The sequence below is a fragment of the Anolis sagrei genome, chromosome 2, assembly GCF_037176765.1.
Source record: "Anolis sagrei isolate rAnoSag1 chromosome 2, rAnoSag1.mat, whole genome shotgun sequence".
In the NCBI taxonomy this organism is placed as follows: Eukaryota; Metazoa; Chordata; class Lepidosauria; order Squamata; family Dactyloidae; genus Anolis; species Anolis sagrei.
This window is the reverse complement of record NC_090022.1, coordinates 127162146-127183132: the sequence shown is the minus strand read 5'-3', so window position 1 is coordinate 127183132 and position 20987 is coordinate 127162146. Positions and strand designations below refer to the sequence as shown.

The following is a 20987-nucleotide window of genomic DNA, read 5'->3' as shown; positions in this document are numbered from 1 at the left end:
CTTCTCTGAATGTTTTACTGACCAACTCTATGCACATACAGTATTCTATAGGTGGGGCAGCAGCATAAACAATAACAATTCTCATTTGCACAGTTAGCAATGCCTTTGAAGGCAAGGGTTATTACTGGCATACCAACTGTGACAAGCCTGCACTATATAGTAAGAATGGTGAACCTGTGTCCCCACTTCCATAGATCTTGTGGATCTACAGTTTTCATCAGCCCTGTTAGCCAGGGCAGATGCAAGATGGAGTCTTACACCCAAATGACCACACACTTTCCATTTTCCCCCACAAGACAGTTACCCTGCTCCTAATCTCAAACTCTTTCTGATCTTATACATGTATTTCTATATGAATGAAACAACATATTATTGTGTTAGACAACATTTCCACTTAGGACTTTATCCCACAGGTTTAGGGATCTGTTTTCATGCGCTTCAGAAACACAGCCCCACAGGAGCACCACGGAGGTCATCACATGACACAAGGGCACTTCCAGTGGTACTCCGTGGGGCTCCGTTTCCGTAGCACATGGTAACAAAGCCCTAGACCCGTCGGGTGTTACCTGATTCCAAATGGAGAAAAGCAGGATAAATTGGGGGAAGGATGGGCATTGACGTGGTCATCCCAGAAGATAAAGAAAAACAGGAGGGAGGGAAGGAGGGAAATATAGTTCCCTTTGCTTCCCCCCACCCCCCATGGGATAAAATCCTTAATCCAATTATCTAAAGCAAAAGAACTGCATCAAATATTTCTGGAATGGCTACTGACTTGTTAAAAAAAACTTTCCTTTTTGTTTCATACAGTTCTGCCTGAGCTTTTAAGAAAGAAATAAAACTTTATGAAAAAAATGCCTGTCATCACAAGGCAAGGGACTTACCTGTCACTGCACAGGCTTCCAAATCTGGCTCTTGGTCAGTGAATGTTAACAAAAAGCTGGGGTCCTCTTTAGAGCTACCCATCACACCGGTTGCTTTTCCCTCTCTATTCATTGCTTCTGGTTTCTTGGAAGAATTATGGACTGCCTCCTTGAGACCAATTTCCCTTTCCTTTGATGGACTCAACAGAGCCATACTCTTTGGAGGTGTTTTTGCATCTTTCAAAAAGACAGCTGTTCTCTCCTCACCTTGGGAAGACTCAATGGAAGCAAGATCATTTTTGTTTGACATCACAGTCATCAGCACAGCTTTTTCCTCACCATCCTTGGGTTCTTTCTCTTGTTCGGATAAAGCAGTTGAAACAACTTTCTCCATTCCTTGTGGATGCTGCTGGGTTGATTTCACAAACCAAATATCAAGGCTTTGGTAGATTTGGAGGAATTACAGCCAGACAACCTATAATTTAAAAAATAAGTCAAAATGGCTCACATTCCAAAGCATTCAGAAAACTGAATTTCAAGTAAGTTCTTTCCAGGGCTTCTACCTAGAGTACCTTATACCTAGAGGCAGTACCTTACACACTAGACTGAAGAATAGTAAATTCCATTTAACAAACAACTGTGAGGAAAAAATGAAAAATAATATAATATAAATGTATGTGTATATGTCTAGGCAGCCACCAAGTTATGAACAAAATAGGTAGGTTTGTTCTTAAATTGAATAATATTTAAATCAGAACAGGGAAGTATTGACACCTCTGTAGCATTTGTTTGGCTGTCTGTGCCATTTTTCAGAAGATTTCACCTCACTTTCTGTCCCTGTCATAATTGGATTTTGAAAAATTTGGCTTGTTATGGAAACAAGGATTGGTGAAGATACCTTTTCCTCATAATGACTCTTTCAGGAGTGAATTTCCCTTCCAAGGAATAGATTTCTCTCATTTCCTGTTATTTCCCCGTTGTTCTTAACTATGAGCTATTTATAAGTCGAGTGTTTGTAACTCGGGGGCTGCCTATAGTGCCTACTACAACCCTTATATAGATTTGATTCTGCCATAGGTGGCTGATCAGCATATCCTATATACCAGGAGTGGGGAACCTTTTTTCTGCCATTTGAATATGTATAGCATAATTGGTGGGCCATACCTTTATGTATATATTTATTTTATTATTATAAATAATTATACAATTCTATATTATAAATTATACACTTATACATTAAAATCAAATGAAAGGTCCAAAGGCCATGCGGCACAGCTGCTTCCACTTTGGCCCAGACAAGAGCAGAAGAAGCAGGACCATGGCTCGGAAGAGCAACAAGAACTGGGTTAAGTTGGTGGACTAGGCAGGCATCCTTCCGTTCCAGGCCAAACCTAATGATTGTGTGGTCCTTATGCTCTGCTGAGAAATTCATGAGCAAAAACAGCCCAAATTGTAGAGTAAATGCCTGAGAGGTAAAAGTATAGTAAATGTAACCCTATTATCTACTGGGACAGGGAAGAAGAGGCAGCAAGGAGGGAAGGCTAGTTCACAAATAGCAATCTGTCTCCCACCTCCTGCAGTACTGACAATTCATCCCTGTGTCAAACCTGCAACCATAAAAAACCAGGCAAAAAGGGTTTACACAAATCACGGCCACAGATCCTGCTGAGCATCAGATCCTCCTGATCCAGCCTTGAAAAGAGAGGAAAGGGGGCAAGACAACGACAGTCTGGGCTTATAAAACCTCTAACCTCATCCTCCTTCAGTGACCTGCCTCAACAAGCATACATACCAGTTTAACCCTGATCTGTACCATGGGAGACCATCAAAGGTGCTTCCTCACTTACAACAGCCACAACTTGGTGGTCTTAGGTGCTCATTATTTTTGCTCTGATTGCTGTGCTAATCCTGCATCTTGGATTTAGATTAGAACATGTCCAATATTTGTATCATCGACTCCTGGGGTCATTTCTGTGCCCTGTCATTTCTTTAATCTTCATCTGAGATTCAGTTTTGGCAAGGATTGTTAAAAGCACCAGGTCAGAGTAAGTAGAGTATGTACTTGGTTAGTGTTCAGGTGAGAGACGAATGGCTAAGCCAAATGGTCTGAGGGGCCAATGCAGGCCCCCCCATCCAATATTCCCCACCCCAGCTATATGCAAACTCACTATTGGCTCACAGATTGGGTCAATTTGTCTATTTCGTGAATGGAAAGACTCCTTTCATTCACAGCAGCCATTCATTCAACTGTTTGTGGAGAAAGCTATTTTTGCCAGTTCTCCCATCTCTGTGGCTCTCCATTCCTGTGTACTCCTGAGCTCTCTGGAGAATATTAGGAAAGATACAAGGGGAAGAATGAGAAAATCATGGGAAAACTGTCCTTGTTTCACTGGAAGAGAGTCCTATATGCAGAACTCAGGGCCATCACCAGTGGTTTAATGGGAAGAACTTACTTTGAAGTTGCAAAAATGTCTTCGGAAGCACTTTATTGTCCTACCAGTGCAATCCAATCCTATTTTGTTCCCTGGACCCCCTATCCTGACACATTACATTGCCCTCTCACCCAGTATTTTTAAAATTTTAATCCTTTGTAACTGGTCCAGCCCACTGTGGTTAATTTTCTGTGTTCAAATGTTCTGGTTTTATATTGTTTTTATATTGTTTGATGTGTATATTTATATTGGTTCTATATTTTTTTTTTCTGCTGTGTTCTTGTTGTATATTGTTTTATTGTACTACTGGGCTTGGCCTCATGTAAGCCACCCCGAGTCCCCTTGGGGAAGTGGTGGCGGGGTATAAATGAAGATTATTATTATTATTATTATTATTATTATTATTATTATTATTACCACATAGCATTACAGCCTATAATTCTGAATGTACAACCTTTTCCTTCTCAGAAACTGTAGCATCTAGATTATTCTTCAAATTAAAGCTGCTAAAACTTGTTTAAAATCCTAACTTAAATTCAAATCTGAGACATGACCATGGAAAGCAGGTATAATTCCTGCTGTATCTTCACTGATTCAAACAAAAATAAAAATAATACAAATGTATTAGTCACAGACTTATCTGTTTGCCTGCCTACTGAGTTTCAGAATGCTTGACTGAAGAAATCTTTATTTAAGACAATTTAAATAACATCATAGCTGCAGGAGAACCTAGGGATACATTGTTGCTTGGTCTACTTGGCACCACTAGCTGGTTTTTTTGAATTGAGATAGGTGTCTGAAGAACCAATATTAAGAATATCAATCTGAATCCCAGAGAAATGCTACTATGAGGCAGAATTTGGCATGGGTCAATTGCCTTGCGTCCCCTCCGGGGTGAGAAAGTCAGGGTAGAAATGTTGTAAATAAATAAATAAGGTGGTCAGTGTGGCACATAGGCCAATGCCAGCAGAACAACAAATGCAATTGCCACTAGGAGGAGATAGATGCTGAAGAGTGATACTTTGTGAATCCTATGGATGTCTGAGCAAATACACTTGGCTGGCAAAGGGGGAGTGCAAGATGAAATATAGGAGAAAACAGTTTGGGAAGCTTTCCTACCTCTCATCCACCCAGGATGAACCCATTTGTTGCACTTTTTTCCATACAAGCTGTTCCTGGATGACATATTCACTAAACAACAATAGCATCTATGCCATGCTTTCTCTCATCTGTTATGTTGTGATGTGTGCCAATACTGACCTTGTGAATACGTTTTTTATTCACATAGATGATGAACAAGAAGAGCAACAAATACTGTTCTTGCAATGATGATAAGTAAGTTCCCCCCCCCTCAAATTTTCTATCAGAGTTTTCCCTGTGTGAACCTTGGGTTGAAGACCTAGATAGCACATGCCACAATATGCTGCCTCTGACAAATGCCACTATACAAAAAGCACCGACCATGGTGGATGGATGCCCTGCCAAAACTCCCTTTGTTGCATACCTTTACCAGAGAAAGATACAGTAAGCTATTCAAGATTTAATTTATTATGGCTACTGTTGGGTAATAATCGATTTAGGTGCCATTTGTTGGAAAGGCAATACAGACACACAAACTGCACCCTTTATCAGCACTTGAACAGCATCCTTTTGAAAGATGTTCAGATATATAAGGCAGAATCTTTATCATTTGCCACTGATGCATTTAGAAAACACAAATCAGAATGGTATTAACTTCAAAAACCCAAACTAGTTAATAATAATATAGTCTGAACACATTACATTGGGATGTCCTCAAACAATCTAGGAAAAGATGCTGAAACAGCAGTGTAGTTAGAGTTGTTTAAATCGGAAGAGCACAATCCTATGCAGCTTTAGGTTGAAGTAAATCTCACTATATTAGTCTCAAAAAAGCATTCACAGCATCACAGCATAAAAGGGGGGTGTATTTCTTCTTGTATTTTCCAAGCCAATATCATAATAATAGAATTAACAAAATGTCAGACATCTCAAGAGATTTTGCTGACGTATTTTCCAAGGAGAAAATCAATCTGAGGAACTTGACCAAAAATTATGACACCATGCATGCTGAGCAGAACTAAAGATTTGTCCCAGTCACAGCAAGTTTAAAATCTGAATTTCAGCAGTATTGTGTAGGAAGGGAGAGACAAGAATAACAAACAGAACTGAGAAGCAGCCTAGCTGAAAAGATTTCCCCCACTGTAACTATTACAATATGAGCATAAAGACAAACCATTGAAAAACCTGGGGATAGCATCACAGGAATGTTGCCAGAAGTCCTAGATTTTGTCGTCCTGAGAGGCAGTGGCTTTCAGAAAGTAAAGGTTTTGCACAACCATTTCCCTTTGTAGTCTTTCTTCCCTTGACACCAGAAGTAGTGCCTTGAGTGTATAAACAATTCCATTAACATTAGATGCTAGTTTCCTGAAGATGCTAAATACCTGATTACATTTGTTGTTGCTGTAGCTGTGTGCCTTCAAGTTGTTTCCAACTTACAGCAAGCCATTCACATGGCTTTCTTGGCAAGATTGGTTCAGAGACAATTTGTCTTTGCCTTCCTCTGAAGCTGAGAGAGTGTGATTTACCCAAAAATATCCAATGAGTTTCAGTAGCTGAGTAGGTAATTAATACCCTGATCTGCAGAGTCATAATCCAACACTCAAGCACCTACACCATGAAGACTCACATTGCCACAAGTAAATGCAATACTGTGTTTGAAATCCCGTATCCACTTTCAGCAATTAATAGAGTTAATGCAAAAGAAAAAAGAAAAGATTCCATCACATATGAACTACTCAATTATGAAAAAGCCAGCATTCACTCTTGGTTGTAACCATAAGCCTTTGAACATGTAGTTAACATTTAATTAGTGTCTGCCTGAACATGCAAACAACCTGGAGCAATTGTTCTAAATTCAACAAAACCGACCTTTAGACAAAGTCATGTTTCAATTAACCTTTATTATTATTATATTAAAATGTCACAAACATGGAAAATTTGTCTTCACCGGAACTCTTCTTGAGGCTGAAATGATAAAAAATTTCAAGCCCTGGGAAAGTTTACAATATTGAGATGAAGTTAGCTTTTGGAGTTCAGTGCCAAATATACAACTGTATTTATCATATTCCCACTAAGAAAAAAATCCCATTACATTCATTTCTGATGTAATGACAAGGAAACAGACCAAACACAGAGTTATGTGATCAACAGATGTTAGTTCGCACATAAAGGGTTGTTATCTTCCATCCAGACATGCAATCTGTCACCCATGTGAAGCAAATAACAAGGGCCCATAGGTGAGCAGCCAAAGGGCAAACCATATTTCTGCCTGTGTCCATTTTTGTTTGTTTATAATATTTCTATACCACTGCCCAATTTAAAACAAGTTTAGAGCAGCTTGCATCCAGTGTAAAGATAGCATGAAAGCCATGTAGTCAGACGTAATGCAGATTTCAGGTAGACTGTTTTTGAAGAAGGAGTTGGCAGACACAATCAAGAAGATTCTCTTTCCAGTCACCACCCTCCTTGCCTCAGACAGTGCCCCAGTCCTGGAAAAGGTCTGTATGGCTGATTTTAAACCATGGGCAAGTTCACGAAGACATTCCCTCAAGCACTTAACTCCAGCTCAAGGGTTCTCAAACTTTTACAGCCATCAAGCTCTTTCTTGAAGCAAAAGTCATAGAGCCCCAAGAAATGTTTATGTATTATATTATATTACATTATATTATATTATATTATATTATATTATATTATATTATATTATATGTATCAGGCATGAGCTGGGCCAGTGGCAGGTGGATGGAGAGTGTTTGTGTGAACTAATTCACACGGTGCAAAAAAAAAAAAAAAAAAGAAAAGAAAAAAAAGAAGAAGGAATACAATATTGAAAATGAAGAACAATTTAAACCAACATAAACTTAACACTATTTCAGTGACCCCCAGAGCCATCCAGTCCAACCCCTTCTGCCATGCAGGAAAAGCATATCAAACAACCACCAACATATGGCTACCCAGCCTTTGAAATAACAATACTAATAACAAAAACAATAATAGCAGAACCCCCAGAGGCCATCGACTCCAACCCCTGTCCACCCTGCAGGAAAAACACAATCAAAGTACCCCCTGAGAGGTAGAAGGGAAATTGGATTTTGGAAGCAAAAAAAGGGGGGGAGTCCTGGGTGCCAAGGAAAAGAGTCTGGGCAGCTCAATTTGAGGACCCCTGCTCTAGCTGTGGAACTGTGACTTTCCTTCCAAAACTTAAAGCATTCCAACATTCTTATTGCTGCCTTCCTGCCTCCCTCCCACACCTTAGAAATATGGAAGCTAGGAGCAAAGGAATTGAGTCATTTTGTTAACTCTGAATATTACAGGTAGGTTTTTAATCTGTTATGAGATCTGAAGTTATAATGTATTGTCGAAGGTTTTCATGGCTGGAATCACTCAGTTCTTGTGGGTTTTTCCGGGCTATATGGCCATATTCTAGAGGCATTTCTCCTGACGTTTCGCCTGCATCTATGGCAAGCATCCTCAGAGGTGAGGTCCTCACCTCTGAGGATGCTTGCCATAGATGCAGGCGAAACGTCAGGAGAAATGCCTCTAGAACATGGCCATATAGCCCGAAAAAACCCACAAGAACTGTCTGAAGTTATAATTAGGAGAAAGACAAATAATAAATTCCTGAGACATAGACAGATAGGAATCCTAGAGCTACTATACAGACATATTAGCAAATGTTGCCTATAAGATGATTTTGGTAGTTTCTGGTACAATGATGGTATGGTGATAATCCAACCTAACTAATCATACATTTTTAGATACAAGCCATTTCTTTTTCAAGACTTGTATGTTGGGACTTTCCCAGAAAGTTCAATAAAGGAATGTTTTGAATCCTTTCATCAGAGTGATAAAGAGAGTGAGAAGCAAAGTAGGTCTACTATCACCAGTCCTCTTGGGAAGCTGCTTCTCTCAACCTAGATGCCATTTGGCAGCAATTCCACCAGGCTCCTAAAGGGCCAGGTACATTGGGCTTTCTTTATAACCATTTTTATTAGAGAGAAAAAATGGACATTGTCTTCCAAAGTGATTACAATCAAAGATAATGCATGCAGCTTTTGTTTGCAACAACTCAGAAAAGTAAAAGCAACCAATCAACCATAAAATAAAACTCGTGATGGGAAAAAAAACTTCCATTCTAGACTAAGGGTCCTTCTATGCTGACAATTAACGTGGGCTTAATCCAGCATCTGGGACATCGGATCAGGCCTACAGGATTGCCAGATAGCAACTTCCTGAACTATCTTGGGGGTGGCAGGAAGTCCTGATGGTTAGCTGTGCCAAAAATGATTCAAGGCAGCACAGTGCCCATATTAGAGATCCGCCCTGTCCCCACTGCCACAACCAGAATACCTAAGAACAAGATAGATGGGTGTGGCAGATGGAGATAGCTGCAATGTGGGGGGAGGGACAATTATGAAAAGCAGAGTGCATCCTGCATCCCTGGGCTACCTGAGCCTGAAGAACATGGAGGTCAGTGAAGACAGTTGTAACTGGTTGTATTTAGGAATCAAGCCAACTGTTTTCACTCCCCCTAACTTGGGAGGTCAGGATTTGGGCTTTCTCCTGAGTTAGCCCAACCTGGGGCAAGTCCGTGTTAAAGTGGTCTTGCCTTGGGTTAAGCCATATCAACCTCATGCAATATTTAGCCACTGCAGGGCTAATCCAACTACACATGAATCTAAGTAGTTCTGTAGTGAGCAGTTGTTATTCAACCAACACCACAGAGGATTTTGATGGCAGCTAATGCCTATGTCTGCTGTACATTTGGCCCTTCACAATCTCTGGAGTTATAGATGCAGAAATCCCACAAAAGTGGGAAAACTACAAAAAATTAAATACTTCTTTAATCCTAAAGGGTATTTCTCTAGGAATCACTAGGTCCTCCATAGCAATTCTGTGATCAACTTCCATTGGAGGTTGACCACAAAGTTGTGATGGATGATCTAGAAATTCCTAGAGAGAATCTCTCTAGGAATCTTTAGTCTCCTATGGTCAATCACTGGAAGATGATCACAGAACTGATATGGAGGACCTCGAGACAGAGAGACCGTATTAATAAAAATCTGCAAAAGTTAAACCCACACACGTGGAGGATTGTTTGTAATGACACATCAGAAAAAGTAACCAGCGAGGCCAAAATAATTACTTCAATAATCCTGCCTCTATACAGATGTTATGTACTTTAGGTTACAGTAACAGTTTTGTTTTGTTTTATCTCAAATAATTTCGTAAGTTATTCTGCAGAGTGCCAGAGCTATAAAGTACTATACACATATTCTAACTAAACACATAGGCAGAACTATGTCTCATACTATTGTTTGAAACTAAGTTAAGAAAATAGAAGAAGACCCCTTAAATTCACCATGGTGTCCCTTCAGATCTGAACATAATTAATATTTTAAATAATCAACACTTCCTTTCATGTTTACAAATCAAGTTACTTTCTATTATCCTTACCATCAAATATACCTTTAACTCGCATGGCACAGTTGTTAGGTTCCATCTGAGCACTTTCAGCAAATCAATATTCTTTTTTAAAAAAAAATTATTAACCACAAAAGAAATGCTATATACATAAAAGAGATGGAACAATATAGTGAAAGAAAAGTAGGTTCTTCTCAAGGAATAGCATCACCTCAGGATCACAAATCAAAATTGTGACAGATCTCCACTTAACAAAAATGACATGCTTGGGTTTTACGAAGATAAGTGCCAGATAAGAATCTGAACAGAAAACACTTTCCTACAACTTAACTTGGAAATGTTCCCGAAGTTGCTGTCCAAACTTCTAGTGTAACACACCCATGTTGTTGATCAGTATTCAAATTTCACACATCAACTATATCCATGTTTACTAGAGTAACGTCTCATTAGATTAAAATATCCTGAAGGCACCAGAACTTGGAAGCTAGGCAGAGTCATCCCTTATGCCAAGTAATACAAGATGCTATAGGCTATATTTCAAAGGAGGACAATGGCTCATCACTTTTGAGTATTCCTTGCCTATGAAAGCCCAATGAAATTACTACGATTGTCGTAAGTCAACAGGTCACTTGAAGATGTGCATGCAGGCACACACTTCCTTCCAAGTTGGTAGGGCTGGGATAGTAGCCTGAATCACTGGCCTAACTAGACCAGTTATGCCAACAAGTCACTGTCAAATTGCCAGAACTAAGTCTCCTTTCAAATACCTTGCAGGAAGGAATGGCAGGAATATTTGCAGAACAACATTCTCAATAGCATGCAAAAATAAGTAGTGGATGAGTTTTATTCTCAGATAAAGAAAGATAGGACTGTAGCCTTAAAGGTATGTGTGTGCATGTGTGAAGTTTCATAAAGAAGATTTATCTAAGACAAACCATATCTGTCCAGTCCAAAAACCTGGATTCATTCAAACTGAACCATTTATCACTTGAATACACTCATACAAAAATAACTGTATGTATGTATAAATCAGGCATGGGCAAACTTCAGCTCTCCAGGTATTTTGTAGTCCAAAACCTGGAGGGCCGAAGTTTGCCCATGCCTGGTATAAATAGACAGGTTGAGCATCTCTTTTCTGGAATTCTGAAATCCAAAATACTCTAAAGTCCAAAACTGTCCACATTGGGGAACTGAGATAATAACATCTTCGTTTTCTGATAGTTCAGTGCACACAAACTTTGTTTCATACACAACATACTAAAAAATATTGTGTCTCAGGCTACATGCCTAAAACATATATACGAAACACAAACAAATTCTGTGTCCCATCTCCAAGGCATCGCATTACGTATAAGCACACATTCCAAAATCTGGACAAAAAACTCTCTAACATACTTGGAATCTCTGGAAGAGGGGTACTCAATCTGTAGATGGGGAATAAGTAAAAGTAAAGGTTTCCCCTTGACATTAAATCTAGTCATATCCAACTCAGGTGGGTGGTGCTCCATTTCTAAGCCTAAGTGTCAGCGTTGTCTGTAGACACCTCCAAAGTCATAACTAGATGGAGCACCGTTATTTTCCTGCCAGAGCAGTACCTATTGATTTACTCACATTTGCATGTTTTTGAACTGCTAGGTTGACAGAAGCTGGGGCTAACAGCAGGAGCACACCCTGATCCCTGGATTCGAACCTCCAATCTTTCATTTAGCAAGTTCAGGAGCTCAGCGGTTTAACCCATTGTGCCACCTGGGGCTCCCAGATGGGGAATACAGTTATACAAACATAAAGAAATCCTGTGTCTAGATCTGGGTCCTAGACCTTGTTTGGGAGAGGGGATCTAAAATGTGGAACACCTCTGGTCCCAAGAATTCTACTTCCTGTAGGTATTTTGGACTTCAACTCCCACAATTCCTCACAGCTTCATGCCTCACGCTTAAGCGGCTGAGGGGGGAAAGGAAAGGGCTTGAGGCTGTTAGGAATTATGGGAGTTGAAGTCCAAAACACCTGGAGGGCCCAAGTTTGCTCATGCCTGCCATAGCTCAATGTTATAGGAGTTGTAGTATGGGTAACAAAAGGAACCAGCATCCTTTGGCAGAGAAAGCTAGCCTTTGTAAAACTACAACACTCATTATTCCATAGCATTTAGCCATGGTAGTTGAAGTGCTGTCACCTGGAGGGCTCAAGTTTGCCCAGGCCTGGTGTATAGGCAAGTATTCCAAAATTGGGGCCGGGGGGACCCGAAATATGGCCCGTCTCCGGTGCCAAGCATTTCGGAGGAGGGATTGTCAACCTGTCCATAGAGAGAGAGCATGGGAAAGAGAAGGGCTGTTCAATGAAGCCCTCAAATAAACCCTCCATCTCTGGGCCAAGCGAGAGGAAACCGGTTCCTCCCAGGATTTGGAGAAAGGGGTTCCCTCGTTTTCTCAGCACCCCCCCCCCCCCCGCCATCCAATCCAATCCAATCCAATCCCAGCCTCGCTGTCAAACGTCCGGCGCCGCCTCAGAAGCCCCCCCCCCCTTTCCCTCTGGGTCCACACTGCCCACCTTGCGCCGCACCTGCCCCGCTTCCAAGCTCCGCGCCACCTCCGGGACCTCCCGCGGGACCCGCTGTTTGCCTGCTTTGGGCGCTGGCCGGCCCTCGGCTCCACTCCGCTGAGCCAGTCCCGCCCGTGGCCTACCTGTCACTTCGCTCCCTGACAGCGGCGGCAGCAGCACCCGCTCCCTGCCTGCCTGCCGCCTGTCACTTGCCCTCCTCAGCCGCCGCTCTCCCTCTCTCTCCCTCTCGCTCTCCGTAGGTGCCTCCTCCCTCCCTCCCTCCCTCCCTCCCTGAAGGCGCACTCACCCTCGCGCGCCCCGCTCAACAGCTCCTCGGGGCTGGGCGGGCGGGCTCGCGCGCTTCCCGATCTCGCTCGGCACCTTCCTCTTCGGCCCCCCGCCCGGCTCCGGCCTCTTCAGCAGCAGCAGCCGAGGCCGCCGCGCAGGGGACATGGCTCCTTTAAGCCTCCCCCGGCTCCCTCCGCCCGCCCGCCCGCGCGCCGTCCCACCAACTCCCCCCTCTGCCCACCCCTCCTCCCTCCCTCCTTCCCTCTCTCTCTGTCTCTCTCTCTACCCGGCCGGCCCAGCTGCCTGCTCCGACCGGGCTGCTCCCCGCCCCTTTCCTCCCCCCTCTCTTCCATTCAACGTCGCGAACACAGAGCGTCTCTAGCAACGCGACGTCCGCCTCCGAGGCGCCATGTTGGGAGAGGCAGAGCCCAAGCGCTATGACGTCATGGGACGGGTCCCGCCTCGGGCGCCATGTTAAGAGAGAAGCTTTTTTTTTTTTCTCCCCGTCAGAAGCGATTTGAGAAACTGCAAGTCGCTTCTGGTGTGAGAGAATTGGCCGTCTGCAAGGACGTTAGCCAAAGGACGTCCGGATGTTTGATGTTTTTACCATCCTAATCTAGTGTCTAGATTAGGATGGTCATACTACCCCTCTATTCCGCCTTGGTTAGACCACACCTGGAATATTGTGTCCAATTCTGGGCACCACAATTGAAGAGAGGTGTTGACATGCTGGAATGTGTCCAGAGGAGGGCAACTAAAATGATCAAGTGTCTGGAGAACAATCCCTATGAAGAGTGGCTTCAAGACCTGGGCATGTTTAGCCTGAAGAAGAGAAGTCTGAGAGGAGACATGATAGCCATATATAAATATGTGAGAGGAAGCCACAGGGAGGAGGGAACAAGCTTGTTCTCTGCTTCCCTGGAGACTAGGACGCGGAATAATGGCTTCAAACTACAAGAAAGGAGATTCCATCTGAACATGAGGAAGAACTTCCAGACTGTGAGAGCCGTTCAGCAGTGGAACTCTCTGCCCCAGGGTGTGGTGGAGGCTCCTTCTTTGGAGGTTTTTAAACAGAGGTTGGATGGCCATCTGCAATATTCCTGCTTCTTGGCAGGGGATTGGACTGGATAGCCCATAAGGTCTCTTCCAACTCTATGATTCTATGGTCCTTGTGGGAGGCTTCTCTCATGTCCCAGCATGGGGAGCTGGAGCTGACAGAAGGAGCTCAACCCGCTCTCCCTAGAGTCAAACCTCCAACCTGTCGGCCTTCTGTCCTGCCGACATAAGAGTTTAACCTACTGCGCTACCAGGGGCTCCGAAAGAGGAGCTGAATGGAAGAGATAGGTTCGTCAGTGATGGCGAAGGGCTCGGCTCCAGGCCTGTCTGTCTGGGCCTCCCCATGGCTGTTCTCGCCTTTCCCCTTCAGGCATGCACTCCTCTAGGGCGCTCACAACTAGTGATGCCTGTACCTGGCCCTCGAAAGGCCTAGAGAGGAGCGACGCGGCCCCAGGCCCCCTTGTCCCTTGAGATAGATTAGAGGGCGACATGAATTGAAACAACAATAAAGAGGTTTATGTCGAGTGAGTCTAGCCATGCTGACCTGGGCAAAGTTTGGCCCTCCCAAGTGTTTTGGATTTCAACTCGCACAATTTCTGTTAGGGGCCTGAGGCTGTTAGCAATTGTGGGAGTTGAAGCCCAAAACACCTGGGGGAGGGGGGATGGCGAAGTTTGCCCATGCCTTGTGTAGGAGGTCTTGGAGCTGGCTGGTGTAGTGCAGAACTTTCCAAACGTTGGTGACATGGTGCTTTTTAGACATGCATCATTTCACAACACAGTAATTCAGTTTTACTAGCAACCCAGATAAAAGATTGTTGTTGTTTATTCATTTAGTCAATTCTGACTCTTCATGACCTCATGGACCAGCCCACACCAGAGCTCCCTGTCGGCCGTCACAACCCCCAGCTCCTTCACGGTCAAGCCAGTCACTTCAAGGATACCATCCATCCATTTCCTTCCAATTTCCCCAGCATCTCAGTCTTGACATCTCATCAATAACGACATCCAGTTTGCCTTGGCTCACAGATCTTACCTTCCAGGTTCCTATGGTGTGTTGATCTTTAGAGCATCGGATTCGTTGTTCTCCTCCAGCACTGTCGGCTCCTTACCTTCCTTTTGGCTTTGAGCTAGCTGCATCATCACATCTGGGGCTAGTTGAACTTATCTGTGCCTCCCCAGTAGCATTCCGACCTGGGAGTCCCATCTTCCAATGGCATACCGACATCTCTCTGGTTGTACTGATGATCCATGTAGTTTTCTTGGCAAGAATACTGGGGAGTGTATTGTCGAAGGCTTTCATGGCTGGAATCACTAGGTTCTTGTGGGTTTTTTCGGGCTATAGGGCCATGTTCTAGAGGCATTTCTCCTGACGTTTCGCCTGCATCTATGGCAAGCATCCTCAGAGGTAGTGAGGTATTTCTCCTGACGTTTCGCCTGCATCTATGGCAAGCATCCTCACTACCTCTGAGGATGCTTGCCATAGATGCAGGCGAAACGTCAGGAGAATTGCCTCTAGAACATGGCCCTATAGCCCGAAAAAACTCACAAGAACCTAATACTGGGGAGAATTGCCATTGCCTTCCCCAGGGATCGCGCTTGGTCTGACTTCTCTGCCATGACTCTGTCTTGAGTGTCCCTTCACATTTTCGCTTGTGGTATCATTGAGGTACTCAAGATCCAGTGCCGCAACTGGAATGATCCTTTGCTGGAGATAAAAGATACAGGCACATAAATTGTAATAGTAAAATGTATAGACACAACATATCTCATTAAAGCCTTTCATTCGTGCTTTAAAAAATATATGGTTTGTAAGATACTGTATTTCATTGATTCTAAGGCACACTGATATCATTACCACTAACAAAAATACAAGCTTTATTTAAATACTGGTATATAAAAAAAGGTGCCTGCAGTTCGAAGATGCACTCGATGTTTAGAGATGTTTATATGAAGAAAAAGATGTGTCTTAGAATTGAAGAAATACAGTAATAACATACATTTCCAAGATTTTTTGTCATTTATGAGTCAAAATACGTTACTAGTATTAATGTTACTAATACTAATTGGCACTTTTGCTGGATAAAAATGCATTCAAGTTGGTATTGCTTCTTTCATATAGACTAAGAGGTCTCATTATTGGGGATAATGAATCTTGATCTGTTAGAATTACCGACCATTGGGGTATAGATCCTGAACTGTTAGGATCACAACCTCATCGGGTTAGCAGAATTTGCTTTGTAATTGGTGATCACTGGGCATGTAGATATTTTGTTTTTGTTTGATGCTTTCAGCAGACAATGATTTAAATTAAAGATAACAATTTTTGTTGTACTGATAACTCCATATATTTAAAGATACAGGCACAATTCTTCTCAAGAGGTTAAAAACTTCAGTAACGTTTCAGAGAGTTTGTATCTTGAACTTACAATCTTTAACAGTTTCTTCATTAACTATGTTGCTTTATACAGTTCTCTGTAATAAGAGATTACTTTCAAATAAAACACAAGCCTCAACAGTTTCTAACTTCCTAGCATGAGCTTTTGCACTCATAACAGATTTCTATATTCAAGGCTCATCACACTTCTCTAACAGTCATTCCTCAACTGACATTTCCAACTGTCATCCTGTTTAAACCTGAACATTCTAAACTGTCAGTGTGTCAGTCACGTGACCTGCAGCCCCTCCCACTGCTTTAGGTATATAGAGATAAGGAAACTGCAAATCAAATAAGACATATACTTCAAGTTAAAAAAGGACACATTGCAAAACAGACAAACATATAGAGGAGGCTTGAAAAGGTTGTTTCCCTCAACACTCATTACGTTTGTGCAACACACAAACATTGCTGTGGACAGTTCGGAGAGCTCTGGTGTGGTGGATTGAGGATTGGTTTATGGGGGTTTAAATCCCCACAGAACTCACTGTAAGATCAAGAAATTGGACCCCATGTTATGGATTATATAAAGTGTATAAATAATAAAACACAGCTCCATTGGGACATACAGTGCGCTTTTGTCCTCTGGTAGCCCCTTCATGAATTGCTTGTTAAATGTTGCCTAACACACCTGGACCCCAGGCAACGATCCTTCCAATTTCCATAATCTGCTCACAATGACCCAGAAGGCTTAAACACACAATGAATTTGGTTCAGAGGTCCTGAGTAAATTTCCTGTTCTTTCCTGATCTGATCGGGGCCACCTGTGAAAACGGTCCATCTCCCATGCTCCAAGCTAACCTCATCTGTTCAGTACCCATTGAAATGGCCATTATCTTCAAGCAACTAGGAACTCATGACATTAGGAAATACTCCGTTTCTGAGACTGATTGAGGATGATTTCTGACAGGTCCCATTGCATGACATTTATTCCATCCTGCTGGTAATCCATCGAAATCCATCTACAAAAACATCATATGAATGGAGTATTTCTAGACAATATTCTAATCTTAGTATTTTAAGTACTATGGACTTTTCCATCGCCTTTACTGTCCAGATGCGAGTACTTGTTCAAATCTTGCCAGGCTACACCACTGCAAATTTAGGGGGAAAATGTTTAAGGTCACGGAATGACATAGGGGGTCTTCTGAACGATTTGGGAGGAACCAGGCTTCTGTGGTATGGAAGGATGAAACGCAGCATTTTCTGAAAGTATGAATTGTATGGGTGTGATGGAGTCAATATGCATCACATCTGCATCAGTATGCATTCAGCCAGGAAAGAAAAAAAACTACGGGATGCATAGTTACAGAAACAGATTATTTCCTAATGGTTTTTTTTTAATAATGAATTTTTATTTAACAATACCAAAAAAAAAAAAAACATACCGTGCACACACAAAACATTTACAATTCCCACACCAACACGAGGACTGTTTTCTTTTACATTTACATTCTTTTTGAGACAGTCATTATATCTTTATACATTTCCATCCTGTATGCTATATAACATTTGTGTCTTATTTCTTATGGCTTGATCTCCAGAATGATTCATAATGTAGTTCTTTACCCTTGCCCATCTTTCTTCAATTTCTCTCATTCTGTGTTCCTTGATTTTTAAATCATTTAATTTCACATTCATAATTTCAAATTCCATTTGCTCCATCATATATTGGTACCATTTATTTACTGTCCATTTTGATTTATCTTTCCACCTCAATACTATTACTGCTTGTGATGAGGTCCCTATTGTGTAATTTGGACTAACCCCGTTGTGTCCACCAGACCCCAATCATTAACCCCGACAAGGACTCATTATATATTGCCACACCACATTCCTTTCTGATCACGCTCCTCTCAGAGGCAGATCAATAAACAGACTGGCATTTCAAATACTCCAATGACAGTTTATGACATCAAATTTATTAAATTTCCCACACCAGGAAGAGCCAAGCAGTGATGGCGTCGGACAGAGTTCTGAGCCAATCCTGACACGGATGCTAACAGGACACTTTCTGAACCAGTCAGGAGCTGGTGTGGGTTTCTTGACTAGCTGTCCAATGAAATAAAAATGCTTTGCATACAGTATGTCAGTATTTTGGTGCTTTCTCCACTGACATCCTCTGGGGCCATTGAAAATAAATACTTTTGCCTTTTCCTTTTGTAACCCATCTGATTTGGCCTTCTAGAAAGTATATACAGAGCACTCAGAGCTTACTCAACAACTGAGTGACCTTGAGTAAGTCACACTCCTTTTGCCCCAGAAGACCCATGGATGGTTCACCTTAGCATCTCCATAAGTTGGAAACTAGTTGAAGAAACAAACAAACAAACAATTGTTCTAGTTCTCAAAGCACTGGACTGAATTTCAGCAATCTATAATGCTGACATGTTAAAGAAAAATACCAGTAACGGGTTTCTGCTGTGCTTGTGTATTCTGTTTACACCTTGTTTTATAGAATGGGACAAAAGTAGCAGAGGTGACTTATGTTTTAATCACTTTTTGGAAACGTTTTTGAAAAGAGTTAACATAATGTAATATAATTGCATTTTCTTTATATACTGTATATACTATTATAAATTTAAAACAACACATAAGGAGATTTTACATAATGTGATTTTTGGCCCACCCTGGGGGACCAATGCAGCCCTCCAGATGTGGGGCTGCATCTTCCATGCTCCCTCATCCACTAAGCTAGCTAACTGATGGGAATTGCAATCCAACAAGGTCTGGAGGGCTCTGTTTTAGTATTCCTACTGCAAGAAGACATAGTTCTAATGTGTCTTTTTAGAACAGGAGTAACCAAGCACAGTTCTAGTTCTAGAAACCTGAACTCAGAGAACGGTTTAGAGACAGCGCTAAACAAAACTATTCAAAAATAATGACACGTTTATTTTTGTAAGATTAAATATAATCACCATCATCATTATTTCTAGACCACCCTATCTCCTCGGAGGGACTCAGGACAGTTTCTAATACATGGCAAACATTCAATGCGAGCAAAGAGACATATTAAATTACATCAAAACAAAACACATCAAATAATATAGAACAGCCTAAGTATAAACTTAAGGCCATATAAAAATAATAAAATAAAACTTGACAGCCCTAGCAGAAATAATCACATAATATAAATGTAAAGAGAATAAAACATTTTAAACAACTAAAACCTTATTAAGAGGTAAGTTGGTTTCCAACAACAATTAAAAGGCATCTCTGATTCATGTTTGATAGGTAAAGGATAAATATTCACAGTTTGACAACTGATCAAGTTATTGCTTAATGCAGTTTACCACAGATCCACTTAGTCATTGACACATGAATTCCATTTAAAGTAATGGAATTAAAATTACAGCAGTCACAATTAAATTGACCATTGGTTCCAAGTAAACTTATATCATGGTTAATTACATCATGTGGAAGGTAATGGAATTCTTTTTTATGAACAATAATTTTAGGCTTAATATGCTTGTACTTAGACTATTTTAACCAGGTTATTTTAAACATATCTTATTTGTAGTGTAAAATACACTTAAAAGCAATACAATAATTAAAATGAGGAACAACGTTCACAAATATAAACTTATTAGTATTTCAATGGGAAATGTGGGCCTGCTTTTGGCTGATGAGGTAGAACTGTTGTTGTTGTTGTGTACTTTCAAGTCATTTCAGACTTTGGTTGACCCTGCGCGAGGGCCGGGTAAATGACCTTGGAGGGCCGCATCCGGCCCCCGGGCCTTAGTTTGAGGACCCCTGAGGTAGGACTTTCCTCTCTGCTTCTAATTTAAGGCCTCTGAGGCATGTGAAACTGTTTTTCAGGAATCATTTTAGGAAAGAGTTACAGTAATCACTTTTTAAATAACAAGACTTTAAAATGTGCAAGTAGATTAACTGCAACTATTAACATGTTGTGTAGAAAAAATAATTTTGGACTGGGACCTGTAGCAAGAACTTGTGCATTTTATTAATGTACAGTGACTATGTATTATATATTTATACAACTGGGTGAAATTTCTTGGCGTAATGATGTCCAGTCTCATGTCTGTTCTGTTTTAATTTCTCAGTTATTTGTCAAACATATTTAAATAGTTATTCAGATAAACCAACTGGAAACAACAAATTTGTGGCATCTTAAGGATTAGCAAATGTCTTACAACATATGGTTTTGTTGAGAATCAATGTGAGCCATAATAAACTTTTTAACTTTGTTTTTGGTTTAACGTAGTTGTTTTAATCAGTGTTGAGCTGCCATGAGTTTCATGAGGTGAGAAAGAAAGGATATACATAATGTAATATATATTAGAGTATCAGAACATCCTTTCTTGCTTTTGCTACCAGGCACTAAGGATTAAATCTTTTGCACATGTACATGATATTATGCCCCATTGAATCCAAAAGCTTTTACTACTGAATACATAGGATTATTTTATTTATTCATTCATTTCTATCCTACCTTTCCCCTAAACAAAATTGCTACCCTGCTGGAAACTTCCCAAAACAACAGACATTCAGGTGTATGCATCCAGTATCTTTGGCAGAGAAGACTGATATTGAGTATATTGAGTTATGCTGACAAACAGTTCAAATCTAAATTTTTACTATCTTTCCCAGCATAATTGGTAATTTCCTGTCCCATGATAGTTGACTTTCCTTCAAGACACAAACTGCTTGCTAGCCAAATTAAAATATATTGAAGCTGACTTTCGGAATAGAGCATAACTTTGTTCTTTTGATTGTTCATAAGTGGGCCTCTTGGTAGTTTACACATTACATGAGCAATTTCTCATAATTAAAGGATCATAAATATTGTCCCTGCAATCCAGTAGAAATTTCCTGCTGTTTACATATTTCTATATTTGCTACACCATACATACGAACAAT

General features: G+C 41.2%; 1 protein-coding gene across 17 annotated transcripts in view; it reads right to left on the bottom strand.

Annotated features, from left to right (window-relative positions):
• The window catches only part of WIZ (WIZ zinc finger), a 71090-nt gene extending 58274 nt beyond the window's left edge, over positions 1-12816 (bottom strand). For 6 of the 17 annotated variants that reach the window (XM_060764434.2, XM_060764439.2, XM_060764441.2 and 3 more), the window contains exons 1-2: positions 12636-12815; positions 882-1335 (exon numbers count right to left, since the gene is read on the bottom strand). In XM_060764434.2, coding sequence (XP_060620417.2) covers positions 882-1254 — 373 coding nt within the window. In that variant the 5' untranslated portion in view covers positions 1255-1335; positions 12636-12815. Of the gene's footprint in view, positions 1-881; positions 1336-12337; positions 12415-12471; positions 12565-12635 lie in introns of those variants that run through there. The other 11 variants (XM_060764444.2, XM_060764447.2, XM_060764450.2 and 8 more) reach the window with 8 other exon arrangements.
• Positions 12817-20987: the final 8171 nt, after the last annotated feature.